At 39.2% G+C, this 24,336-nt stretch overlaps 1 protein-coding gene across 4 annotated transcripts in view; it reads left to right on the top strand.

Annotated features, from left to right (window-relative positions):
- The window catches only part of bsna (bassoon presynaptic cytomatrix protein a), a 102,803-nt gene that overhangs the window by 22,536 nt on the left and 55,931 nt on the right, over positions 1-24,336 (top strand). For all 4 annotated transcript variants that reach the window (XM_028452123.1, XM_028452125.1, XM_028452124.1 and 1 more), the window contains exon 2: positions 3,859-5,553. In XM_028452123.1, the coding sequence (XP_028307924.1) occupies positions 3,859-5,553 (1,695 nt within the window). The remainder of the gene's footprint in view (positions 1-3,858; positions 5,554-24,336) is intronic.

Here is a 24,336-nt window from a genome sequence, read left to right as displayed (position 1 = left end):
CTCACCAAATCGATTTTTTTGATGTATCCTTACGAGTTCTTTTCTCAGGAAAGCATCTACTGATCACGTCCCTGTGTCCTTATGAGTTCATTCTGGGCGTGGCCAACCTGAGAATGCATCAAAGCAATCAGTAGATGCCTCTGAGGAAGACTGACAGTTGGCAGTCGAAACATGTCAGGAGATCAAAGTAAACTTCCTGAAAACAGTTGTCAGGATATATGAAACCTCAACATATTATTTAAAAAACAAAAAAAAAAAAAACAAAATGGAATAATTTTTGTTGAGGATTGATGGAAAATATTAAAAGACATTATGAATAATACTGACATATTAAATTTTAACTTTGTGTGAGATTAGTCAGATGTTTATTTTGGTCCATAAGGTGAAACGTGTCTGAGCACAAACCATGACTGGCAGTAATGTGAACCCTGCACAGACAGGGGCAGATTGTCCTGTAACAGGAGGTGTTCACTGCCTCCTGCTCTGAGGTCCAAATCCAAGCTGTGACAGGCTGATCAATCACTGTCAGAGACACAGTTTCTAACTAAAACAGTTGGAGCCTAAAGGTCTGTGCTGGGTTAGGTGATTGTGACCCGTGGTCCCCCAAATAATCCTGACAAATAACACATTTTCAAATTTAATGAACTCACAGGGAACAAGTAACATCGTGTTTCATAATAAATCACCTGCATGAAAAACAGTGCAGCAGTAAAAAAAATAAAAATACAGGAAATAATGAAACATTGTTTGCAATATGTGCTCAAAAGCTTAAGAAAACATAAAAGGAAATTAATTAGTTGAGCCAACTATTGAAAGTTGATTTATTGTTTCGCTCCATGTGAAGTACATGCAGACGTAAATCATTATTTTCACGCTGGCAAACAATGTTTCCCACCAACCGTATTGCCAATTTGGATATTTTGTCATAACTTTTGTTCTGTTTGACCCAGAAGCATGATCTCAATAATATATCCTAAAATAACGTAAATTGTGATCAGAGCAAGATCCAAGATGGCCACCATTTGTATTGCGAATTTCAATCTTACCATAACTTTGGTTCTGTTAGACGGACAATCCTTGTCTCCAAAAACCTACATTTTACCACAAAGATCATGTTTCTACGTCTAACAGAACCAAAGTTAAGGTAAGATTTAAATTTGCAATACGGATGGCGGCCATCTTGGATCTTGCTCTGAGCACAATTTACAGTATTTTATTGAACCCTAACCCCTCACCATACCTAACCCCACTAGATATCTCAACCTAACCCAAAAAATGTCAACATAGCTCCAAAGGTGTCATAATTTAGCAAACGACACTTAATGACAGCCTTCATGAAGCCTTTTTCATGCTATTGAGAGATAACGGCATAATGTCAGCTGAGCATTATGTATAGTCAGACTTAAAAGATATTATTAATCACATCTTCTCACAGTAATAAAAGCATTTTTGTGAGCTTGAAAGTAGTTTTTTTGCTATAGGAATAAAGGAGGTGTCCTGCTCCAGACTGGTGTCTCTAGACTGTACCCCAGCCTAGATGTAAGCGGGGATCGGTGACCTTGTAGAGGAATTCATTCAATGTATTTATTTATTGTTTGTTTCGAGCAGAAAAAAAAACAAAGCTCGTTGTATGTGTACAATAAACCACATCAGCGCAGACGAACAAAGGTTCAAAACACAGCATCAGTTCCTTTGTACACTTATAACAGAAATATGTGTATTGTTCAAAAGGGAGTCGAAAGAAGATCAATAAAATACATAATGATAATTGTAATTATTTATGTATAAATACCCCACAAATATTTATTTATGTATCATAAGAAACATATGAGAGTATTTAGATGTTTAATGTGTATACATACAGCAGGGGTGTGAAAACTGAGTCCTGGAGGGCCATCATCTCTCTGGTTGTAGTTGTTTATTTACTCCACCACACGTGACTGAAATCAGGCTTTTTGCAGCACTCCATGATATTGACTTCATTGGAAATACTGGGACAATTCTAAAAAAACGCATTTGTTATGGAGTTTGAACACAAGTAAAGCACTATCAAAACTAAGAACTTGTTGTCAATGTTGACCAATTTATCTGTATATTGTACTTACCCACCTATGTAACCAACCAACCAAACCAGTAACCAACCAACCAACTGATTAACCAACAAACCGACTAACCAACCAACCGATTAACCAACCAACCGATTAACCAACCAACCGACCAATTTCTTTGTGAAATACTCTTTGCTGAATCTTTTCCACATTGATTAGAATGATACTCCTCCCCAGATGCATTACCTTTGCCATTTTTATTCCAAATAACTTTTGAAACCTGTGTTTAATTTCACAAGAAAACGTTTTGGTTGTTCCTCTAACGGTTTCTATTGCGTTCTTGAGCACTCTTCTGTATATCTCAAGTCTCTCTCGTCTATTAAAAATGAATTTCAAATCTGATGTTCGAGGATATTTTGTTGTAATCCTGCACCAAATCTCCAATCACCAGTTCCTGCTGTTATTCCAGTATTTCCTGTGTTTGATTCTTCTGTGATATTGTTCACATGTGGATTACCAGTCTACGATTCACAATGTCTGATATACTATTAATGTTCATCCATCACCATAAACACCAACATTTAACTACAGCTACACTAACATTCTAAGACTGAAAGTATATTTTTTTTATTGCATAAAGTCACAGAAACAATGTAGGCTCCTGTTTGACTACAATGTGATAGCACAAATGACTACTACTCTGTCCAAATACCTGTTTAGCCATTTACACCCAACTGTTAGGCACAAAATAAGATGTAACTAACTCCGCCCCTGTGACCAACAGTCAGCTTCCTCTTCATCCGTTACAGTAGTTCTCAGGTGTGGCGTATTCACAGATTTGGTTTAAGCCTGACATGATGAGAGCTGATTGTGAAACTGCTGACTTCATCTCCTCACAACTCCTTCCAATCTCTCTCCGCTCTCTGTGTTCCTCATTCCTTTAAATATTTTCTCATGATTTGGTGTATAAAACAGCGAGGGACAGTCAGGAACTCATTAAAACCAACCCCGGTTCTCTCTATCTGCTTCTTTTCATCTCCTTCTCTGCATCATCATCAGATATAATAACGGCAACACAATGTTGGTGGAGCCTGTGCGCCCAAATTATACTTTTAAATCTCCCTGTGTTTTGCTATTAAATGAAAAAGACCTAAATTCTCAAAGTGATCAGCGAGAGAACTGAAAATAGGATTAAGCCTAAATAAGACTGAGCAGGCGAAGAAGAGAGGGTGATGAAAAGGAAAAGCATGAGAGTGGAAAAGACTGAAAGCACAGCTGCATGGAGAGAATATTAGGCTGCAGCAGCAGCTGAACAGAACATATTAAACTCAGTATCACAGTTAAGCTACAAAATGGCAAATTAGGATATGTGACTAACAGAGACATTTTCTTTTACTAATCTTAGTTTCTTTACATTTCTACCAAAGACTCACTGTTGCCCTTTGCATTTCACACTTGGTTTCAATGGGGAGATGATACACACGGCCGTAACATCCCCCCCCCCAAAAAAAACTATGAAAAGAATAATAAAAATAAACATTCTTAGCAAAAATATTGTTAGTGCTTAAAATCATTGGAGCATCCTTGAACCAAAATAGAGCCGTCAGAAGAAAATAAAGCAAAATTCTGCCATTCTGGCAGAGATTTGCCTCAAATTTAGGTAGAGATGCTTTTTAATAGTAATGTGTGTAAAATGAGAGGCCTATATGGGTGGTTGCCTTCCTAAAATGACTTTTCTTGCTAAAGCAGTTAGTGTGATCATGTGACATTATGAAACTATAAAGTAACACCAATCTGTGTCTCTCTACAGGTCCAGGAATGGCTGTGCCTGAATTGTCAGATGCAACGAGCTCTTGGCATCGATATGACCACGCCTCGCTCTAAGAGCCAACAACAAATCCACTCTCCCTCCCACCAAGCCAAACCTATTGTCCAGCCCCAGCAGCCCACACCTCAGCCAACTCAGCCGGCAACAGGAGCACAGCCAAAACATTTAGCACAGAGTCAGCAGCAGCAGCAGCAGCAGCAGCAGCAGCAACCCTACAGCCAGAGTCAACCCTTTACCCAAGCTCAACCATACTCCCAGCCCCACCATTATCCCCAGTCCCAGCACTCGTATCCTCAGTCCCAGCCAGCTTCTCATACCCAACCACAGGTGTCTCCAGGCCTACAGAAACACCCGGGCCCTGGTAGTCACCAGTCCCAGACAGCGGCCGCTCAGCAAGGAATGAGATCTGATTCATACTCCCAGAGAAGTGCAGGAGGTCCAGGAGGGGTCACAGGAGGCCCTGTTCAACAAGGAGGTCCTCGGATTCCCCATCCCGGTGCTGTACCACTTCCCGGCTTGGCTAAAGCGCCCTCTCAGCCAGATTTGGGTCGTGGCTCTCCAATGCATCAACCTATGGCACGCCACCACGACCAGACTAAAAGTGCTGGTTCCTCCCCAGCTCATAGACCTCAGAGTCAGGCCACTCCTGCCCAGGATGGCCTGACCAAATTGTTTGGCTTTGGGGCTTCGCTGCTGAATCAGGCGAGTACCCTGATCAATGTGGACCCCCTACCCTCAGCCTCTACACAGCCAAGCCCTGCACGAGGGAAAGTGGTGTTCAGTAATGCAGGTACAGACAACCGGCAGCAACAACAACAGGCAACCACCAAACCATTTGGCATGGGGGGCACACATACTCAAAGCCAAATGGGAGGACCTCATACACCAGGTCAAACTGGAGGACCACATGCAACCGAGCAAATGAGGGGACCTCATGCACCAGGTCAAATGGGGGGACCGCATGTAACCGGGCAAATGGGGGGACCTCATGCTCCAGGTCAAATGGGTGGACCTCATGCAACTGGTCAAATGGGAGGAACTCATGCAACAGGTCAAATGGGGGGACCTCATGCACCAGGTCAAATGGGGGGACCTCATGCACCAGGTCAAATGGGGGGACCTCATGCACCAGGTCAAATGGGGGGACCTCATGCACCAGGTCAATTGGGGGGACCTCATGCACCAGGTCAAATGGGGGGACCTCATGCATCTGGACAAATGGGGGGACCTCATGCAACTGGGCAAATGGGAAGTCCTTATCCAACTGGGCAAATGGGAAGTACAAGTCAAATGAGCAGTTCCCAAACACCAGGTCAGATTGGTGGCCCATTAGGAGGACAGCATACACTTGCTCAGAAGCAACAGCAGCAAACGATGCCCAATAAACAAGAGACGATGCAACAACAGTTCCCCATTCATCATCAAAAGGAACTGCAAGAACAACAAAAACAGCCACAAGGGCCACAGCAGCAACCACCTGCTCAGCAGCAGAAAGGGCCCCAAAAACAAGAGCCAGTTGCTGCTCCAGAGCCACTGAGGCCCAAAGTGAATTGTCCACTTTGTAAAACCGAGCTTAACATTGGTAGCTCCGACCCGGCCAACTACAACACCTGTACACAGTGTCACAGCCAAGTGTGTAACCTATGTGGCTTCAACCCTACGCCTCACCTGGTGGAGGTAAGAACTACGTCACACATCCAAGTACAAGCAGCAAAGTTAAAGTATATGTGTTTATGTGGCAATGATTAAAACTCACCTGCAGATACAATGTCCTCTCACACATTCAACACCATTCAGCAGAACACACACAAACCAAACTTTCAGGGTTATTGATCTTGTCTGTAATATAATTTATTCTTTCTTTTTTAACTGGCAAAAGGTAATTCTCTATAATGCTTTAAAAAAAATGTTTTATTTCCTGGCACTCTTTCTCATTTAAAATCGAAAGTCAAACTAACTTATTTACCAGCTTTGGTTTAATTTGACATCTGATGTGTCCACAAGCAGTATTCATCAAGCATCTTTGACACACCCTTTAACTACAATGGACAGATTCATCATGTCCTGTTTTGTGTAATTGTTTATAGGTGAATGTAGATTGTAGCACATATATAGTTGCCTTACATGGACACGCTATTCAACATACTAACAGATCTATTAATGGTTCTGTTTGGTCACTGGAGTCATGATGTGAGATTGTTAGATGAGATTTATGTTGAGTGATTGTTGGCACGTTATGTTAAAGACACAGAGTAAACTCTGCTTCTCAGATGACTTTAATATTCCTTCTGGCAATGTGTCCTTGGCCTGAATCCCAGGATGTAGACGTGGAATCCTTCTGTATGGAGTTTGTTTGTTTGTTTTTCACTCAGGCTTTGCCCATCATTTTAAAACCATTTATGTAAAGTTATTCCAGTCAAGTGAATCTAGTATCATAAGTGTGTGTTGGCCAGTGACGTGCCGTGACCACTAGGGTTGGGTAGGCACGTTGCAAATCGAGACCACCAATGACAATGTCATATGTTTCTGCTGGCAAGTGTTAATTCAATTCAACTTTATTTGTATAGCACAATTTTCAACAAAGTCATCTCAATGCGCTTATCAAAATATAAAATTCATAATAACAAAGAAAAAACCCAACAAGATCCACATGAACAAGCATTTATTCATCTAACAAAATCAACATCATAAACACCATTAAAGAAACATAAACAATGATTTAATATAGCCTCCATACTCTCCCAACAACATATATCTCATGACACGACAGCACATCCGTTGTTTGTGTTGGAAACACAGAAACATGGAGAAAATGACAACAACAACAACAACTCAGAACAGCCTCAGTGAGGAGCATCCACAAAGTCAATCCTTCCTTTTGTACCATTCACTGTAGAAAGTACCAACAATGTTCTGACTGTAGTGTTATCCCGCCCACTAGCTAGAGAACGTAGCAGCAGCGTGCACATGACATCAATTCACTAATGTACTGTAAACGTACGTATAGCATTTAGCATAGCGCGGTTACGTCCAAAGGTAGCGTAGAGAGCTGCCTTTTTACATAAATGGTTGTCATCTTGTTGACCTGACTGCGCATGCGCAAACACGTAAAAACACGGAATGGGAAAGGAGGCAGAGCTGCAACGTGCCTTTGGGAGGGGGCGTGGCCTCCCTCTGCCTTACAGCGGAGTTAGACTGTGCAGCTGTTCCAGGAAATAGCGCTGTTTAGTAATTTGGGCTATGAAACACAAAATGCAGACACAAACCTATAGGTGCTGTAGGCTATTGGAAATGGAAAAATTAGTCATTTATAATTATATTATAATTAAAACAAATAATCAAAATATCAATTCACCCTTGGGTAGGCACTGCCTACCTTGCCTACCCTGACGGCACGTCATTGGTGTTGGCTTCTGTTTAGCACATACCCTGCTCTCTCTGTGACATCAGCAGTTACCTACAACCCTATACAAGATAAAGTGTGTATAGATAATAAATGAATGAATGAACATAGGCATAAAATATGCATTATAGATAGGTATGTCATAAATGGTTAAGCTGCACCGCATTAGGGCAACCATTAGTAACTAAAATATCAATATTGACTATACATTAAGGGTGTAACGATTCATCTATTACATCGATGAATCAATTTATATTCCTACGATCCAACTACATCGATCTGCGCTTGGCTAGTTGGCCTTCCTGGTGACATTAGTTGATCTAAAATAGTTTTAAAAGGTAATCGATTGTATTGATACAAGGAAATAATTAGTTGGATTTAAGCTTAGCAGACTTTATATAGATGTGTTTTAAAGCACTTTTAATATTGAAGACATGACTGTTTACATCCATAATTAATCTATAGAAACATCAGGAGTCTATGAAAGCTGTACTGTCTCGTATCCAGGGATTAAATTCACTGAATCGATTTTTAAGTCAGTGAATCATTTAGGATCAAATCTTTCTAAATGAACCAATATCGTCCATGAATTAAATCGGCAACGACGAGTCATGATTCAAATCGAAACGTTGCTAAAACAAATTGTTACACCTCTTATACATACAGTATGTAATATTATAATTACCAGTACATTATGTAGTGTAACCCTGCCTTGCACCCAAAAAAAGCCAGCGATCAGGACCAGCAGACCCCTGCGTCCCTGAAACTATAATGATTACTATATATTATCATTATGAATATTTTATATGTGCATCTCTACTACCGTACAGCCTACTGATGATGAGATATATTCAAAATGTTATTTAGACCGTGATAAATGACCATTACAGTCCCACTCATGCAGATCTAAAGAGGACTTTATTTATAAAAAGCATGTGTATGTGCATGCGTGTATGTATAATCTGGGTTAAAGCCTGCGGCTCTCAAGAAGTGAATGAAAAAAGTGACAGAGGGGAAAGGAATGTTAGCAAATGATAACTGATCTGGTATTTATTTATTTTAAATCTATCATGATTGTGACCTGTTGCTAACATTTCAGCTCCTGTTGTGTGACATCAATGGGTTCAAACAGAACGGTACATATGGACCAGACAAATCAGCCAACAGATGCGTATCACGTGAATTAAGGCATAAATAAATGAAAAAGTGGTAGAGATTGAGTTAAGGCTGGTATAGAAGACGAATGAACAAAATTATAAATACAAATAAAAAGAAAGTCTGCGGTGAGATGAAGAGTGACACACATACACGCACATACACACACACAGTAGAGGGTAAGTGGAAGAGTTGGGCAAGGGACCAGAAAATTGTGTAGGTGAAGTGAAGTGGGGGAAGACAAGCTGCCAAGAAAGAGTAATGTAGTAGTACATTTAAATACCGCTATTATAATACAATGATTTGGGCTTTGCCCTCAAATAAGATCATATACTTTAGAGGTTGTTTTTAACTTTACCAGTTCTTTTTCAGAGTTCTCACCAGGAATTTTTCACAACAAGTGTCAGACATTTCTGAACTCATAACCTTCTGAAACCCGATTTCCTCCATTTTGAGGGCCAAATTTTGTGAAGTGAAGCTAAAGTTGAATTAATTCTATATTTTTCTACTGTTTTATGGAGTTGATTGTTTTTGTTTAGATGATGAAGCACACTGTTTATATCGGACGGTGATAATGGGTTAAGTCCCAAATATACTCAGGTGGAAAACACGCAGAGTGGACTGTCCGCATTTCCAAAACTTTCATACTTGAGCACACCACCACATAGTAGTTTCTAGTAAAATCTTACATATCCCACAATCCTTAGCGCTTCTCTGTAGTCCTTGTACTCTTTTTGGGACGTGTTTTAAAGGTGTTGTTGCTTCCGTAACTCGTCTGCTAGTCTCTCCTCAAAGCTCATCCTCATCTCTCCTGCTCTGTTTCACCACATGAGTGAAATGCACATCTGTGTTACATTTAATGCGGGTCAGTTTGAAAATGACATGCCAAGCAGTGTTTTGTGTGATCCAGCGGACTCCGCACGGTCGGAAATTCTGATACTGATTAAGAAAGAAAAAAAAAAACTACAGAAAAGCCCCCTGTGCTTGTTAAAACACAGTGTAGTGGTGACATCACAGCGTAGGGGATTAAAACCACACTGCAGGGGACCCCTAAACAAGAGCCCATACATTTGGCCCTAAAAAGTAGTTTCATCTTTAAAAAGCAACAATAAGAACAAGATAAAATACCTTTGACAAACCTCTTAAAGTAAAAAGGTCTTTGTGGACTGGGCTCTCCAAACATTTACTGAAATATTATGTTAACCAAAACCATATGGCTCATAAAGATAACTTTAGCACCTGAAGACAAATGTTAAAAAGATGTGTACTTTAGTGCACCTTTTTAATAGGTCATTAATAGTAATGATGTACATTTGCATGAGGCGAAACACAACCAGTCTGCAGTGAAAAAAACGCGGTCTGACGAAGCAGAAAAGTTGATTCCGAAAGGGACAGAACGTCTGTATGAGAGAAATCTATCAATAATTCAGTCCAGCTTTTTAAAAATATATAGTTAAAGGCTGTGAGTGATGAATTATGTAAACAAAGGCAAAATCTCCTTAAACAGAAGAGTAAAAAGTCACACAGTTTATCCAATCTTCCTTAAATATCACTTTATCCTTCTGTCCTTCACTTTCTCTATCAACACTAAATTAGGTGTAAGAGGTACTACCGTAATCTGTGATGGTCCTCCCATGTAAAGCAGGTGTTGATAATTGAGTGAATGAGGCCATTTCCCTGTCCAGTCTGTCATTTGGTTTTTGCAGCTGTCACCACTGCTGTCACAACAATTAGAATAAGTACACACACTCCACCAGGACACATCTGCACGGGTCGAACATGTTTGTTAGGATAACCACAGAAATGTGAAGAGAACTGATGATCGACTGTATTGATGAAGCGATTGAGCTCTTTGGTCACGTAAAGCAGTTTCATTTTAACAGTGAGGCTGTTAATGTGTGTTTGTACCATTACAGTAGCAATATTAGGCTGAGATGTTCACTTCTGGGAGAAAGCATGAACATATGTACATGGTCTTTTTTTTTTTAGAATGCTGAATCCATTTTTAATGGGATCAAGAAATCCAAGATGGCGACCATCTGCTTTGTCAATTTGGATATTTTGTCATAACTTTGGTTCTATTTGACATAGAAACATGATCTCAGTGGCAAATCATAGGTTTTCAAGGACGCTGGCCTTGTAGTCAGAGGGTTCCCGGTTCAAGCCTCACCTGGGCCATCACTGTGGGATGTTGAGCAAGTCCCTTAACACCGAACAGCTCCCCGGGCGCTGCAAAAATGGCGGCTGACTGTTCCCCAGGGGATGGGTTAAATTGCAGAAGACAAATTTCAATATATATATATATATATGTGTAACATGACAAATAAAGGCTTAAAGCCCAGTTTAATTTAATTTAATTTAAAATGTAGGTTTTTGTGGAGAAGGATTGTCATGAAATAGCCTCAATTACTGTAAATTGCATCCAGAGCAACGCTTTACACATGGAAATGGTGACATTGTGATTTCTTTGCAGACACAACTGTGTATGACAAACATTCCTTTTAAATTGTGAACAATTTGATTTAAATCCCCATTAAAACGTGAATTAATATCTATATTCATTTATTTCTCAGGACGATTATAATATCCATTGTGATCCTGGTGCATGCATAAGCATTAATCTGATGATGTGTTTATTTTGCAGCTCTAGCAACATGTAAAATGATTAAACTCAAACTTTTGAAGTAGATATCTGAGTTATGACAAGAACAAAAAAATCCAAATTGGCAATACGGATGGTGGCCATGTTGGATTTCTTGATTTTGAGTGGGAACCATTGGTTGATTCAGCATACCCCAAAACCCCCATGTCCAAATGTTCATGCTTTCTTCCAGAAGTGAACATCTTTTTGACATATCTGCTGGGCTATGTGGGAGTTTTTGAGTCTGAACAAAAAGATTATTACAGAGAGAAAATGGACACTCTTAGAATCTTACAGATTTAGTAAAAGGTTTAAAAAAGTCTTTATTGCAGTGGTTCCAAAACTGTTTTGGTTATTTCCCAACTAACAGTGAACAAGTAACATCATATTTCATAATAAATCATTAACTATATTAAATTATTTACCTGCATAATGTAACAAATGTGAAAGTACAGCAGTCAAAAGTACAGGAAATAACCAAACATTGTTTGCAATTTGTGCCAAAAATTATTTTAGCTCTCTAGTTTGTTCCATTTTGTTCATATCTAATGCAGTCTAATAACTTAATGCTCTTTTAATTCCTAGGCTATTTGTAATTACTTTGTGTGAAGACGTTTTGCTTAGTGTTAATTATCTTTTATTTTGGGCTGACGTATGTGTTTCTTGGTTTTACAGATTAAAAAGAGAGTTTAAACAACCCATTCACGCCTGGAAGTCCCTTTTGTGTCCAACAATTATTACGACAATACCAAATAAAAAAGGACAAAAACAACATAAAAGTCCCCCAACGCTGCTGAAGACGCACCGTAGGGGATCAAAATATAGCGTAATATTGACCTGCTACTCACAGTTATTATTACAGTGGAAGCAAAGTATTCTATACCGTATGATCGCTGCTATGGTGACAATGCTAGCATGAGACATAGAACAGACAATTACAGTCAAAATGCCTTTTGTGCCCTCGTGCCGATCCCATGCTGGGTGAAAGGTTAATTTGGGTAATTAAATGACTTTCCCTGTGTGTGCTGGTAATTATGTGTGCATGTGTGATGAGTCTCCACCGAACTGACTGGGCCTCACAAAGGTTGGGGTTTGAGCTCACGCACATGCATTTTCTTGTGTTTCTGTCATTTACAGACTATTTTTATTCTGCCCTCTTTGCTTTCCCTGCTGAGTACACTGACTAAAATCAATCAATCTGTAAATTGATGAGCAGACAAGCAAACAAGCAAGAGACTTAAGCAAAATACAATAGCTGCATATTGCATGTTTCAGGAAATTTAGTCAATGCCAGTAAAACACACTCACACACGCTAAAGTGACTGTAACTCCATTGTGTGTGTGTGTGTGTGTGTGTGTGTGTGTGTGTCAGACCAATTTACTCTGAAATTGTGTCAGCATCTAAAAAAAGTTTGGACAAAAAGAAGAAATGATCTCTCTCTCCCTTCGCATCCAAGTCCAGACTTGTTTGTTTAATTATTGAAGGGCGAGTTTTTCCAACATCAATCTTAACAAGTGGCTCATCTCAGATCTCAAATTATTATTATTGAAAATAATTTACAAAAACCAGGAAAATGTGTTAATGGGTAAAAAAAATTGCTTTGTGACAGAAAAGCTATCGAAGGGGATCCAGTTTATAAAAAGTTGTGCGTCTGCCAACAACCACGATAAGTCAGTGTCTGTTAGTGTGTAGTGTAGTTCTGTGGAATGAGTTAGAAAATGGTGATGTGACCGTTTGGATGAATGAGTAGAGACAGAACTGGCCTGGAGAGATAGTTTTAACCCTCCTGTTATCCTTGGGGTCAATTTGACCCTATTCAATGTTAATATTAAAAAAAATAATTCAAATTTCATCTCCCTTTAAATGTTGTGGCCGCAAGGAATTGTGGGTCAGCATTATCTCGTCTCCTTTGGTAAAGGATGCATCAGTGTTTCCTAGGCTAAAGGAGGTTATAAAAGAAGCATTGAGCCTCCTTTCCTTATCTTTTAGAGAATTGGAACACTCCTTATCATGGCCGCCACTTAAACACTTCGGGTGTTAAGGAACTGTGGATAGGAAAGGAGATAGGAGGGAATGTTCACATTCATCAGCGACAGGTGTCTTTTATACAGATAACAGGTCAAACAGGTGCCATTAGTATAGGTAACGAGTGGACGATAGAAGAACTTCAGGTCTGCGAGAGCCAGAATTCTTGTTTGTTTGTACGTGACAAAATGCTTACTTTACGCAAGAATTTACAATTTTTTTTTTTTTAAAAAAAAGATCATACAATACGATTTCCTGGATTTTTTTTCATATTCTGTATCTCAGAAATTTTTTTGTTTCATATTTTTAGGTGGGACAACTTGCAAAATCAGTGGCTGCCAAATACTTTTTTGCCCCAATGTATATTAAAGGAATGTACAGTATTCCATTCTAAACTTTTGGGTCATGCTTTACGGTATTTTTCTGTCATAACCGTGATAATTCAAACCCTAGAGCGTTCAACTAGAACCCATGCACTGGTGGTAGTAGCAGTAGGAGCAATGTGAAGACCTGTGTGTGTGCTTGGTGAGACTGACGAGGCTTCCCCGTCTCTGTCACAGTTTACAGCCTCTCCTTTTATGAGAGATTTATTAGAGCACAAAATATTGCTCATCATCCCTTTAAATCTGAGTGAATATCTCCCTGCTGATCTTTGGGGTTTTTTGAGGTTGCTTGATTAATGCAAGACCATGACTCTTTGCTTTATTTCCGACTCTCACACTCTACTTTTCACTTTACGCCACTCACACCCCACTGCTTCTTTTCAATCTTCATCCTTGAATTATTTTCTGTTGCTCTGCTGTATTTCTTCTACTTTATTCTTCACTGTTCCATCTAACTCTTGGTCCTTTTGTCTCTATTCTTAGTGTTGTAGTAGTCGAGACCGGTCTTGGTCTCGAGACCATATTTTAAAGGTCTCGTCTCGGACTCGGAAACATTTTGACTCGGTCTTGTCTCGGACTCTGGATTTTCCCTCAAGACGGTTCGAGACCAGCAGTAATTCCTGCTGTTTTTAAACTTTTTTATAATGTGATAATAACAAGGAGAAGAACGGGATAAAACAATCCTTTATTCATTCTTTAATCCACCCTGTATAATGACCACAACCTCCCTTAATGTGACAGAGTGACATGTGTGACACACACTCACACACACAAGCAGGAGAGAGAGGCGGAGCTAAACATAACCGCTAACTTGTTGGTTGTGAAATTTAGTTTCACGAATCACAAAGAATACATTTGTAAAAGCAGAGCAAAGAGGAAACACTCTGTGGTGTGTAGGTGACCAGCCATGTCATTTCTTGGCAGAAATACTTTTAAACACTTGCTGTACATTCAGCTGACATAAAAATATTGTTTTCAAATATGTAGAATAATTGTGAATTTATCAGTAGGAGTAGTAGATTTTATATTTTTTTAAACCTTTTTTGTCCGTCAAATGTATTTAAAAGAAAGTAAAACTAAAGAGAGAATGTTATTTAACTGTCTAACCTTGTCATTATTTCATTTATTTGTATATTTGTTTAAATTTAAAAAAAAAAAAAAATGTTTATGGTCTTGGTTTGTCTCGGTCTTGGTCTTGGTTTCGGTCTCGGCTCCTGGTCTTGGTCTCGGTGCATTCTGGTCTTGGGCAAGTCTTGGTCTCGGATAGTGTGGTCTTAAACACAACACTATCTATTCCTATCTTTCACTTTTTAAATGGACAACTTACCAATACATTGACAGAGTTATTATTTTTCACAATTTTTCACAGCGTAGGGGGATCGCGTGGTGCGAAATTTACAACTCTCTGAGGGCCAAATTTTGTGAAGTAAAGCTAACGTTTTATATATGTATATATAAATCTTTGTTATTGCCTTACTTTAAAGCCAAAATGCATTTGTTTAATTGGTGAAGGTCATGATGAATGCTACAAAAAAGGAAAAAATACTCAACAGCGCCATATATCTATATCTCTTAACATTTTATTGTTGTTGTCAACAAATAGCATCAGTTATTTTCAACTATGTGTTCTCCAGCTTTCCATGAAATCCAACAAAGAAACTGTTTTACAATAGATCAAACGTTATCTCTGCACAGGTAAAAGTAACCAAACCAAACAACATCAATTGTTGAGTTTAAAGTGTGCTGTAGTTTGAATCTCCAGCTATTTAGTGAAAGCTAAAGGTCCAACATGAAGCACACAAATAACTATGTCAGAGGATTGGCTAGAGAAGATGGACAGTAAGTTTATTTCTCTTCATAACCACTGAAGATAGAGCAACAGGGGAAGATTGCAAAGAGACACCGCACTTTTCAAAGATGTCCTGCTAAATGTTTTAGGAGTGCGGATGAGGACATCCTCTGAAAATATCCTTCGTTTGCCGTTGGGCAGGAGTTATCAGTCAGCAGTGTATGTCTATTTTTTAGTAGTGCTAAAATATAGAGCACAAGTACAGATATGACGCTAATCTTCAATAGAAAATAACTGATCAACATTTGATAGCACGGCTGCTACACAGAAGCTATTAACACAGATTTAAAAAAAAAAAAAAAAAAGTTTGCACTTGTGTTTTTACATTTGATACTAACTCTTTAACTAAACTCTTTGGAATGTCCTTATTAGTAGATCTATGTCTAACAAAACGCATTATTTTGTACCATATTCATTTTTAAAAATGAAACTACTTTATCGTTTTAAAACCTGTGTTCCACCATCTTGAAATCATGTGATTGATGATGTCACATGGCCCCTCTGCCTGTAAACATCCCATTGTTTTCTATTGAAGTGAAGCATTCAGCCTGATTTTTAGATCATTTAGTCACTTTTCCACTCAAAATACCAACTTGTGCTGCTTTTAGTTCACCTAAAAAAATGAGGAAAAGTTAAAAATATTTACGTAAACCAGTTGTGACCTGAAAAAAATAATCTGTGACCACAGGGAGTGACAGTTCCAACTTTGTGGTTTGGTAGTAGACCATTAAGCAGAGAAGAAGAGCTCTCCTAATTGACCTTGACTCTCCCTTAAACAGTGCTAAGTAATAGATTCAAATAAACTTTTCAGATTTTAAAGTATTAACGTACGTGTGTTGTTTACTGAATGACTAAATGTTGTTAGCTAAAACTATCTTAGGCTAGCCAAAAGTCTCGGTGTAGTCTCCCGCTCATTGTGCGTTAAAGTTTATTCATTCCTCCTGCTGCCCTACTTTCACTCCATCCTCCACCATGTTGCCTTTAAATAGGTCAGTGAGGAGAAGGGAGCTCTTCATTCCCCAAGGCTTCACTGCTGATTACTAGACACTCACAGAAAGAGACACAGAGATGGTAGTAAAATGTGATACTGAACAGGTTGAAAACCAAAGGTGAAGAGACATCGCTAAAGTGAAAATGGGAATTTCCTTATTGGTGGGAATTGGTTGAAGTGAATAAAATGACTATATTGTTTTTCTGACTTGGTGCTTTGAATCCAACCATCCTTTTAAATCCAAAATAATCAAGGTCACACATAATGCTATTTCCATCACATCCAGGACGGGTTTCCAGTCGTTTCTCGAGATACAGTTAGAAACCTGTGACTTGCAATCAGGGTAGGCAAGGTAGGCAGTGCCTACCCAAGGGTGAATTATTGATATTTTGATTATTTGTTTTAATTATAATAAAATTACAAATTATTTATTTCCAATAGCCTACAGTACGTATGAGTTTGAAAGTGTCATCATTTTGTGCTTTACATAGCCCAAATGACTAAACATCGCTATTTCCTAACCGCTATAAGGCAGTAGGAGGCCACACCCGTTCTCAAAAGCACATTGCTGCTATGCCTCTGTTCCCATAGCATGTTTTTATGTGTTTGCGCAGTCATTTCCCCAAGATGACGACCATTGATGTAAAAAGGCAGCTCTCTACACTGCCTTTGAACGTAACCGTGCTATGCTAAATGCTATACGTAAGTTCACAAGTTTCAAAAGTTTCAAAAGTTCAATCCCGTTTGTCCTGTTTATTAAGAAATTACTGTCTGACAGAAAAGACCCTGAAAGCAGCAGTGCATTTTGCTGAAAAATGTGATCTCTGTGGACTGTGAGCTGTCAATCACAACAGTTTCTATAGTAGTACTTGCAATATGAACCAATTAAAAAGCTCAAATGTCCACGCATTTGCAACTCAATGCTGATTGGTCGATGGCATTGACAGTTTTGAGTTTTACAAATCTGGTCACCCTAGACTGAGAGCTACGATAGCCTGTGATTGAAAAAAAAAAGCTAAAATGACGACTAACAAAAATAAACTTGATGGCAGATGGAAAGAAAAACAAAAGATATCCACTGCTCTGCTTTAATGAAGCTTTAGGGAACCAATCCACAGCGGACGCCATTTCCTCTGTGGTCCACATTACACCCACACAGCTGGAGAGCAAAGACCCTTTGTGGCATTCACATCTGCATTCAAAGCCATAAAACAGCAGACACTGGTCCACAATCTCTCAAAAAAAAAGCTCTTTTTTTTCAGAAAGGCTGCAGTATGTGATGATCAGCCTTTTTAATAAAATTAAAAACAGTCAAGATGATGGACTACTTTGCATCACGAGCACATAATGTCCCAACGCAAGCATTTAAAAGAAAAAAGGTAAACCGTATGCACTGCTCACTGTCCAGAAATGTGACCAACTTGGGCAAGGTAGTCCAAGAAAGGTTGCCAGATGTTGGAAAATGTACTGCCATATCGAATGTGCAGTACACTGGTGAGGTCAGCAAGCCAGAGGGCTTCCAGCACCTCTTTACTGTGCTTTTCTGTGGAAGGGGTTTCTTGAGTTTAAGTCACAGATTTTACCTTAGAAAATGTCTGTTTTAAACAAAGCTGTGTTATGCTGCCTTCGATTGCACTCGGAACCCGGAAAGGTACGGGTCTTCAATGTTGACCTCCGAGTAAGTTTTGATATTTTGCGAGGTGCAAAAATGCCTGCTGGGGAAATATATATTATCTCCTTGAGGGTAAGAGAGAGAGATAAACATCCTATACTGTACGTATGACTTGAACGCACCAGTGAGGGGAATCCTGCATTGCTTCATTGAACCATAGACAGTAGAAGAATGCATCACTACTTAACGCAAAGCAGCGTTCTAATGAACAGAGTGGGAGTGGAAACACCACAACAGAGTTAGTTTACACTTTTAATAACTCAAATTCAATTTCAATTCAATTTTATTTATATAGCGCAAATTACAACTATAGTCATCTCAAAGCGCTATCAAAATATAAAAATATTAAGAGAAAAAGAAAAAACCATAGGGCACTGACAGGTCTTTAAGATATACAGGAGCAAACGCCAAATTAGACGACACATAAAAGTTAAAGAAAGTGACTGTTTACATCTCACGGTGTGCGCCGTCATTTTGCTAAAACATAATTCCGATGAACTCGGGCTGCTTGGATCCTGCCCGAATTCCCGAGTTGGGATCCAGAGCTCAATGACTATTTAATTGCACTTTTCCGATTTGTTCTGCTGAATTTATCCAGGTTCCAAGTGCAATGGAACGCAGCTATAGAACCACAGTGTACTGATAATGGGTGCAGGGTGCATAATGCTGGGGAAGTCTTTATACTTCACCTTAATAATATATGTTACATAAAGCCAGTGCAGGGTGTGCGTGAAATTTAACACAACTTGTGACTGTGTGAGTAGATGTTAACTAGCATTCCCAGGAGATTATTATTATGCATACATTTTATGTAGCGCTTTTCTGGGTTTCTTTACAATGAGGGGATCAGTGTTGGGATTCGGTGCCACCACTTCCCAACCCATGAGCCACTGCTGGTTGGATATTTTTGTTACGTAAGCAAAGGACCAAAATGCATCCGTATTGGTTTGTGCACGTGTAGCTTGTGTGTGTCTGCAGCTGCTGTTTGTTCACATCTGAGCACACACTGAACTACAGAGATTATGCACCGTGTTAACCTTTCCTTGTTTCAGTCATCAGTCTGGGACAACTGGGACACTGGAAACCCCCACTGGATGATTTATCTCACTGTTTGGCAGCAGTTCACAAAAATCCAGAGGGAACCCTGCACATATATCCCAGAATCACATAAAACATATCTATTCATAAACTTCTTATTGGCCCTCACTGATGGGCTATAATCTGATGGCTTATTTCATTCACTAAACCTACAATGATCTGTGTGCAGCCTGGTGTAGGCAGACAATAAATACAAAGTTTCACTGCATTTAGGTGAATGTATCACATTTACTAGATTAGATTTGAAAATTGTTTAGGATGAGCTACATGTTTTTGAAACACTAAGGTGTGTTGACACTGGAAAATAGCAAAACCTTTAAAGTTATATTTGTGTCATTGCATCGTACAGCAAATGGTACAGACTACAGGTAAAGTGCACTCATAGTTTTAATAACACAGTTTAATATTGTGTAGTTTTGAAGGGAACTATTCCCCCATTTTTTATTATTTAGGAGAGACCGAACAGAGAACATTGTTACATTTAAAATAGCAACCAATGCCATGTCCATGGGCCAGACCCGGTCCCCAACATAAAACAGACAACTAAGTCATTTACAAACTTTTTAAAAGATTTTTGTGTTCACAGGCTTGAACTTAACCAGCGCATCACTTTGCAGTCAAACAAGTTCAGATCTGGGAGGGTTTTCAGTTCAGCAGGTACTGTAAGTTGTTCCAGATCTGTAGATCCTTTACCATCAAGGTGCTTTGACCAAAAGTGGTCTTACATTTGGTTGGTCGACACTCACTGTTTGCAGCACCTCTAGTGGTGACACCACAGGGTTACATTTCTCTATCATTTTACTTACAATGTCTGGCACATACACAAGATTAACATTGAACTTTAAGAAAGCATATTTAATCAAACTATCTAGACTTTATTTTTTATATGTACATATATAATTATACAGTAGTGCCACGTCATAGGCTTTTAATGCCTGTTTGTACAGAATAATGAGAGAATCATTGAATGGAAGAACAATTTAGCAGCTTTCATGGACAAATAAGGTCTTGTTAAACAAAAGCAATTCAAGTCTGTAGTCTTTGATATTTTCTTTATATGTGCTTCAAAGATATTTTATACTATTGGATTTTGTTTATCAGTATCTGAATGTTGTTTAGGGATTTTTTGTGTAGAAAAAAAACACAAAGCAACTGTTTTTGAATGTTTTAAAGAAAGGCACTGAGAGACACTAATTGTTTGTTAAGTAGCTTTGCAGCTTTTCATAGTCATAGCTGAGACGTAAATCACAGTGTCATCAGCATAAAGCTGGCACTCAGCCTTTTTTGGCAGTTCATTGATGTAGAGGCAGAACAGCAAGGGGACCATTATAGAGCCTTGAGGAATCCCTGTTTTGTTTTCCAGAGGAGCTGAAATGGCACCAGTTATCTGTACACTGAGACCAACTGAGAACCTGCTTTATCCCTGGGGTGAAAAATTGATGGGTGGGATGTTCTCATAACTAAATGCAGCCTCCCAGGGTGTGTGTTAGCATAGCATGAAGCTAGCACATTTCTGGTGACATGTACTGTATGTAGACAAATAATTGAGTTCTTCTAAAACTAAGGTACTGAGAGGAGTCATTATGACACTTATATAAGTAAATATTAGTTTCAATGTCAGCTTTCTGTGTTGATTTATCAAAAAAATAAACTTTGCAACTGAAGCTAGAATAAGGTTGAATAAGGATTTCTATTTTCAAAGGTTGAGTTTAAGTTTCTCACCAACATTGTAGACTGAGACGTGACAGAGTGTGAGAAGCTTTTATTCAAACTAACATGCAGACTTCGACTATAGTCTCATGTCTTGTCCAATCCTATCAACGACAGCACAGTGGTCGCTCTTTATCTAATGCACCATTTCAAAGGTTCCAATTACTCGTGAGCTGACTTCATCGTATGTGTTCGTCCAAAAAGGACAATAGTTTTTAAAAAGAACCCATGACTCACATTGAATCAGTGAAAAGGGTACATGACTCAGGCACTCACATCCTCTCTGTCTACACCCTTTTCGCATCACAGCCTCTTTTATGTGTTCAGTGCACCCTGTAAGTGTGTTTGAGTGCCTGACTGTGAATTGGGTGTAGAGGTGTATTTTGGGTTGTGACATGAAAAGAAACACCTTTTTTTTCTGTTCACACACTTGCTTTGTGTTCAACATGAGGAAAGTGAGCTAATGAATAGCAGCTGTGTTTCATCCACACACAAAGCACACTTTACACTTCATTATTCCACGACCATTCATTGACCAGAAAGAAACGTTCTTGAGGTGAAAAACTCATGTTACATTTAAAGAATTTGATCAAGTCATATTATTCACCCACTTTTCATACCTGGTTTATCCTGAACTCCAGCATCAATCAGCAGTTCATCCAGAGGCAGATGTGAATTAAACTGTTCCAAAAAATATTAGTTTCTTCTTTCTCTTTCAAAAGTAACGGTAACATAGAGGCACGAGGAAAACAGGGAGCAGGGAACAAAAACGCAGCAGCACACGAGCAGGATAACATTCACAACAATCCAGCATGGTTTGATTGGGAACTGGCCACACCCAGGTGTAAAACAGGAGAGCACTAATCACTCACTCACATCACTGGGAGGAGGAGACAAGAGTCAAAACATGAAACAAGAGACTAACAAAGAACCAAAAGAGAACCACAAGGGTAAAAGAGAACTAAAACTACACAGACATATACATTAAATAATAATGTCTAGGCCTTTAACTGACTGGGCTTCTGAAAGAGTCAAATGAAATCATTCGTAATGAAGTGCAGAGTACCTCTGTGAAACATGCGCCAGTTTACACTTCTACGTTCACATAAAATATAAAATATGTAAGAAACCGACAATATCCATGCAGTAAGTGACAGATATCAGATTTTGTGACCAATTTCTATTTAATTAGGGGAAATATTGTCATAATTTAAGAAAAATTTATTGATTTTGTAAGAATTTAGAATTTTTTTCAACAGTTTAACATTAAAAATAACTGCAATATAAGCACCGAGAAAACTGTGAGCCCCTGAAAATATTGTTAAGCTACATTTACAAAATGATTCATGTTTTCTCCTGCTGGCTGAATTAGATGCTCCAAAGTGCCAGATTTGGCCCCTGGGTCTTGAGTTTGATACACGTGCTCTATATGATAATCAACTCAAGTCCTCGTGGCATGAGTTTTTGCTCATGCCTTCTGGACTTGGTTTTTATGTATCTTTTCAGAAAACTAATCGTTTCTCCAACTTTTTTTGTCCCCTCTGTCACTGAACTGTTGAATTCTGAAGAAAATGTGTTTATTAAGTAACATAGACCTTCTTAAATTTGCTCTATTTCTAATGTTATGGACTACTGTTTTCTTGAGCCTCTATTCTTGTCTGAACTATTGGGAGTGACACATTGACTGTTTGTTTGTGTACATGTTCTGAGGTTTATGACAAATCAATAAAGTTTTCAGAATCTGAATCTTTTGGGTGTAACAATTGAGCCGCATTATAAAGCCACTGTGTGTCACTGTGGTCATCATTGTAACACCCATGGACAGGCTGACCATGTCTTTTACAGTCGCCATGTGACAAATGTGGCTCCGTCTGCCAATCAGGTGTTAAAACCTCTTTGTTTGGCTGAGTGTCGCAGATTTCTGTCCAAGATGTGACACAAAACAAAAAGAGGTGCAATATGTGACACACTAAGAGGCCATTTGTTAAATATGTGCACAGTCCCTGCAAGGATCTATTTGGATGTGATACTTGGAACTTGCCCATGAAGATTTCTTGATCACAGGTCGCAGTGTGATGCATAGGCAGCAGATTTGTACATTCATTCATCATTTACAGATTTTGAGGATAGAGAAATGCAAAGACTGGGAGGTTTGACATTAGGTAATGATGGCGTGAGTGTCGAATAGAACGAAATTGGGAGATCGAGGAAAGAGAAACCAAGGCAATGACTTGAATGATGAGTCAGCCATGAAGCAGAGCCTAGATCTAGAGTGAGAGAGAGAGAGAGTACACCCATATCCATTTACGTTACAGCAGACCCCCTCCCTCCCCATGCTGCTAACTGAATAGACCATTCTGAGGCAGACTGCACCATTTGGTTGGTATTTATGGGGGGTGTTTTCTTCCTCTCCTCCTCCCTCTGCAGGACTATAGCTTCATGTGTCTATGCTCTATGTGTCTATGCTCCATTAGCTCCTCTGTTAGTCTCTCATGGTTTCCTTCCAGCTGTTCTCCTGTTCCCACACGTCTGCTCTCTGTTCCTCTCAAAGCTCTCATTCTCTCTCGCTCTGTTGCTTTTTTGGCACTAAAATTGATGGGAATATGCTCGCAGAATTCAACACTTACTACAGAAACGTATGCCTTTGTGTTATTAACACTAACATTGCAGCAAAAGTTTATTAATCTTCATAAACAGCATCTTACACAAAGAAAAGTGAAAGTAGACGTAGTAATTGTACAGCTTGAAAAACGGTACCTGACCACATTTTCTTGTTCGTTTGGATCCATGTTTATTTAAGATTTTCCGTCAATGCTGAAGCTCACAGCCTACAGACCCCTTAATGGCCCACGTTACGAGTGACGGGGCTGGAGGCAAAAACAGGAAACACTGCTAGCTAAAGACTGTGGAGGCTCGTAATGTTACAGCCTTGTTGTGTGTTTGAGTGGCAGCACAGGAGGAATAACGTTAGTGGACGTAAAAAGACAATTGTGGTTTTGACTCCAGGCTAAGCCCCGCCCAACAAAATACACAATGCTTACAAACAATCAAAGGGTCTAAAGCAGGGCTGTCCAATTTGAGTTGGCCCGCAAGCGATTATTCTTGGCCCACTGCCCATGTTAAAAAATATTACTATTTTATTTATTTTTTATTATCCTTTTCCTATTGCCAGCATTCTGGATGTACTTGTAAGTGCATTTCCTCCCCTCACCACCACAAATTACCATTGTTTTGAATTGGGATAAGGGTGGAGCTGTTGAGCCCTCATCAGCTCAGAGTACTCAGTCGTTTGACCAGAGATTAAGAGGATGTTGCGGCCACGACTGAGATGGAGCTCGTAAAGCCTGATATATGCGACTGCACCTGGAGCTACGCTCTGGTACATCGTCGGTGTGACGGTCACGGTAAACAATGTTTTATGTTGTTTTTAAGCATCTTAAAAGTGCATCCAGAGCAATGAACAGGGTGAGGTTTGGGGCGGACCAATCACAACCCTTACGGACCACGTTACACAGTCGAGATTTTTGGGAGG

The sequence above is a fragment of the Gouania willdenowi genome, chromosome 7 (genome assembly GCF_900634775.1).
Source record: "Gouania willdenowi chromosome 7, fGouWil2.1, whole genome shotgun sequence".
Taxonomy (NCBI): Eukaryota; Metazoa; Chordata; class Actinopteri; order Blenniiformes; family Gobiesocidae; genus Gouania; species Gouania willdenowi.
The sequence above is the reverse complement of the archived record's forward strand: the minus strand, read 5'-3'. Positions and strand labels throughout refer to the sequence as shown.